Raw genomic sequence first — 1,591 nt, 5'->3', positions numbered from 1 at the left:
CAGCTTCCCAAGTGTGCGCCCTCGTCTCCCTCTTCTTGCCACTTGCTGCTGAGTCCAGAGTCGGGGCGCTCTCCTCCTACGGCCGGGCACGGGGACTTTCAAAGAGCGAGAGAGAAACAGGTCGCTTCATCCCGAAAGGCAGAAGTCGAGAGAAATAATTGACTCCGACAGGTTTGCTTCGCCCAGTCTCCGATGGTGAGGGGGCGCGGCCGGGCTGGCGAAGTGGGGAGACGTGGGGGGGGGCGGTCAGTAGGGCCCCACGACCACCGCCTCCACCTCCTTAGACGGCCTCCGGTCTTTCACCAGGAAGTTGATCATGCCCTCGGACTTGATGAGCAGGTTGCAGCCGAGGAAGAAGATGCCGAAGACCACGGTGAGCGACAGCACGCACATGACGGCGATCTGCACCACGCGCATGATGTACAAGCTGCGCTCGTCCGGGCCGCTCTCGGCGAAGCCGTCGTCGGTCACCACGGACGCCTGGGTGCAGCAGCGCACCACGCGCTCCAGCGCCTCGCTGCTGTTGGCCAGGAACAGGCCGGCCACCTCCGTCTGGTTGCCCAGCGCGGGATTCATCGCCGGGGCGGGCGGGCGCCCGGGAGGCGCGGGTCGGCGCGGCGGGAAGGCGGCGGCGCGGGAGGAACAGGTGCCGAGCTGAGCGCTCACTTGCCGACTCGCGCGCGCGGAGGCTGCCGGCTCTCTCTTTTCCAAAGTCCCCGGGGCAGCGAGAGTTTCCCAGGAGGCTTCCCGACTCGCGCCGAAGCCTGCAAGGTCTGCGCCGTCTGCTCCCGCCCGGGCCGTGCTCCTTCCCGGCACTCGCTCGACTGGGGGCTGCTGGAACTTGGCGAGGCTGGGCCAGCGGGGACGTGGGAGGTGCGCGCGGCGGCGGCGGGGCGGCGGGGCGGCGGCTCTGAGCGAACAGCGGCCCCTGCCGGCCGCGCTGCGGCTCTGCGCCCGCTGCGGGGGGCGGGGGGCGGGCGAAGGAGCGGGCGAGCCTCTGGGTCTTGCTTTCCTTGCTGCGCCTCTTTTCCAACTCCAAAGGCCAGGGAAAAGTCACTGTACTTCTCTGGCTCGAGGGATGATGAAATTGTTTCGGGGTGGGGGAAGGTGGCGACCAGCGGAAAGTTTCCAAAGAGCTGGGTGGCAGCAGCTCTGCGCGCTCCTCGCCCGCCGCCCCTCCGCTCTGCGCGCCCGGACGGCGGAGCCCAGCCGCGAGTCGCTGCGCCGCGGGGCCCGGGGCGCTGCCAGGGCGCCGCCCCGCGTCCGCCGCGGCCCGACCCGAGAGGGGTGTCTAGTGCAGTGGGGCCGGCCTGGGTGTAGTTTTTAAAAAGCAATGATTTTACGAAGAAAGAAGAGTGGGGAGGGAGGGAAGGAGGGAAAGAAGGAAGAAAAAGTGGGAGGAAGGGAAAAGGGGAGGGAGAAAGGGAGCTGCTGGAAAGCAGCCTTGACAGTGGTTGTTAAGGCAGAGGAAGGGGGTTTGCAGGAAGGAGGTGTTCTCGGGGGCCTTCGGGCGGAGGCGTTTACCAGGAGCAGGGGGTCATGTCTCGGGTAAGGGGGGGGGGGTGGACTCTTGTAATCTTAATTGCAGATG

General features: G+C 67.1%; 1 protein-coding gene across 1 annotated transcript; it reads right to left on the bottom strand.

Moving 5' to 3' along the window:
• Positions 1–240: 240 nt before the first annotated feature.
• RPRM (reprimo, TP53 dependent G2 arrest mediator homolog) lies at positions 241–576 on the bottom strand. Its single transcript, XM_016195565.2, has one exon. The coding sequence runs from the start codon at positions 574–576 to the stop codon at positions 247–249; it is 330 nt and encodes a 109-aa protein (XP_016051051.1). The 3' UTR covers positions 241–246.
• Between the last annotated feature and the right edge of the window lie 1,015 nt (positions 577–1,591).

Source organism: Miniopterus natalensis, chromosome 8 (assembly GCF_054644295.1).
Source record: "Miniopterus natalensis isolate mMinNat1 chromosome 8, mMinNat1.hap1, whole genome shotgun sequence".
NCBI classification, from domain to species: domain Eukaryota; kingdom Metazoa; phylum Chordata; class Mammalia; order Chiroptera; family Miniopteridae; genus Miniopterus; species Miniopterus natalensis.
This window is presented reverse-complemented; position numbering and strand designations above follow the sequence as displayed.

Bases quoted from the DNA above. Each gene is read 5' to 3' on its own strand.
- RPRM (XM_016195565.2), bottom strand. From the start codon at position 576: ATGAATCCCGCGCTGGGCAACCAGACGGAGGTGGCCGGCCTGTTCCTG.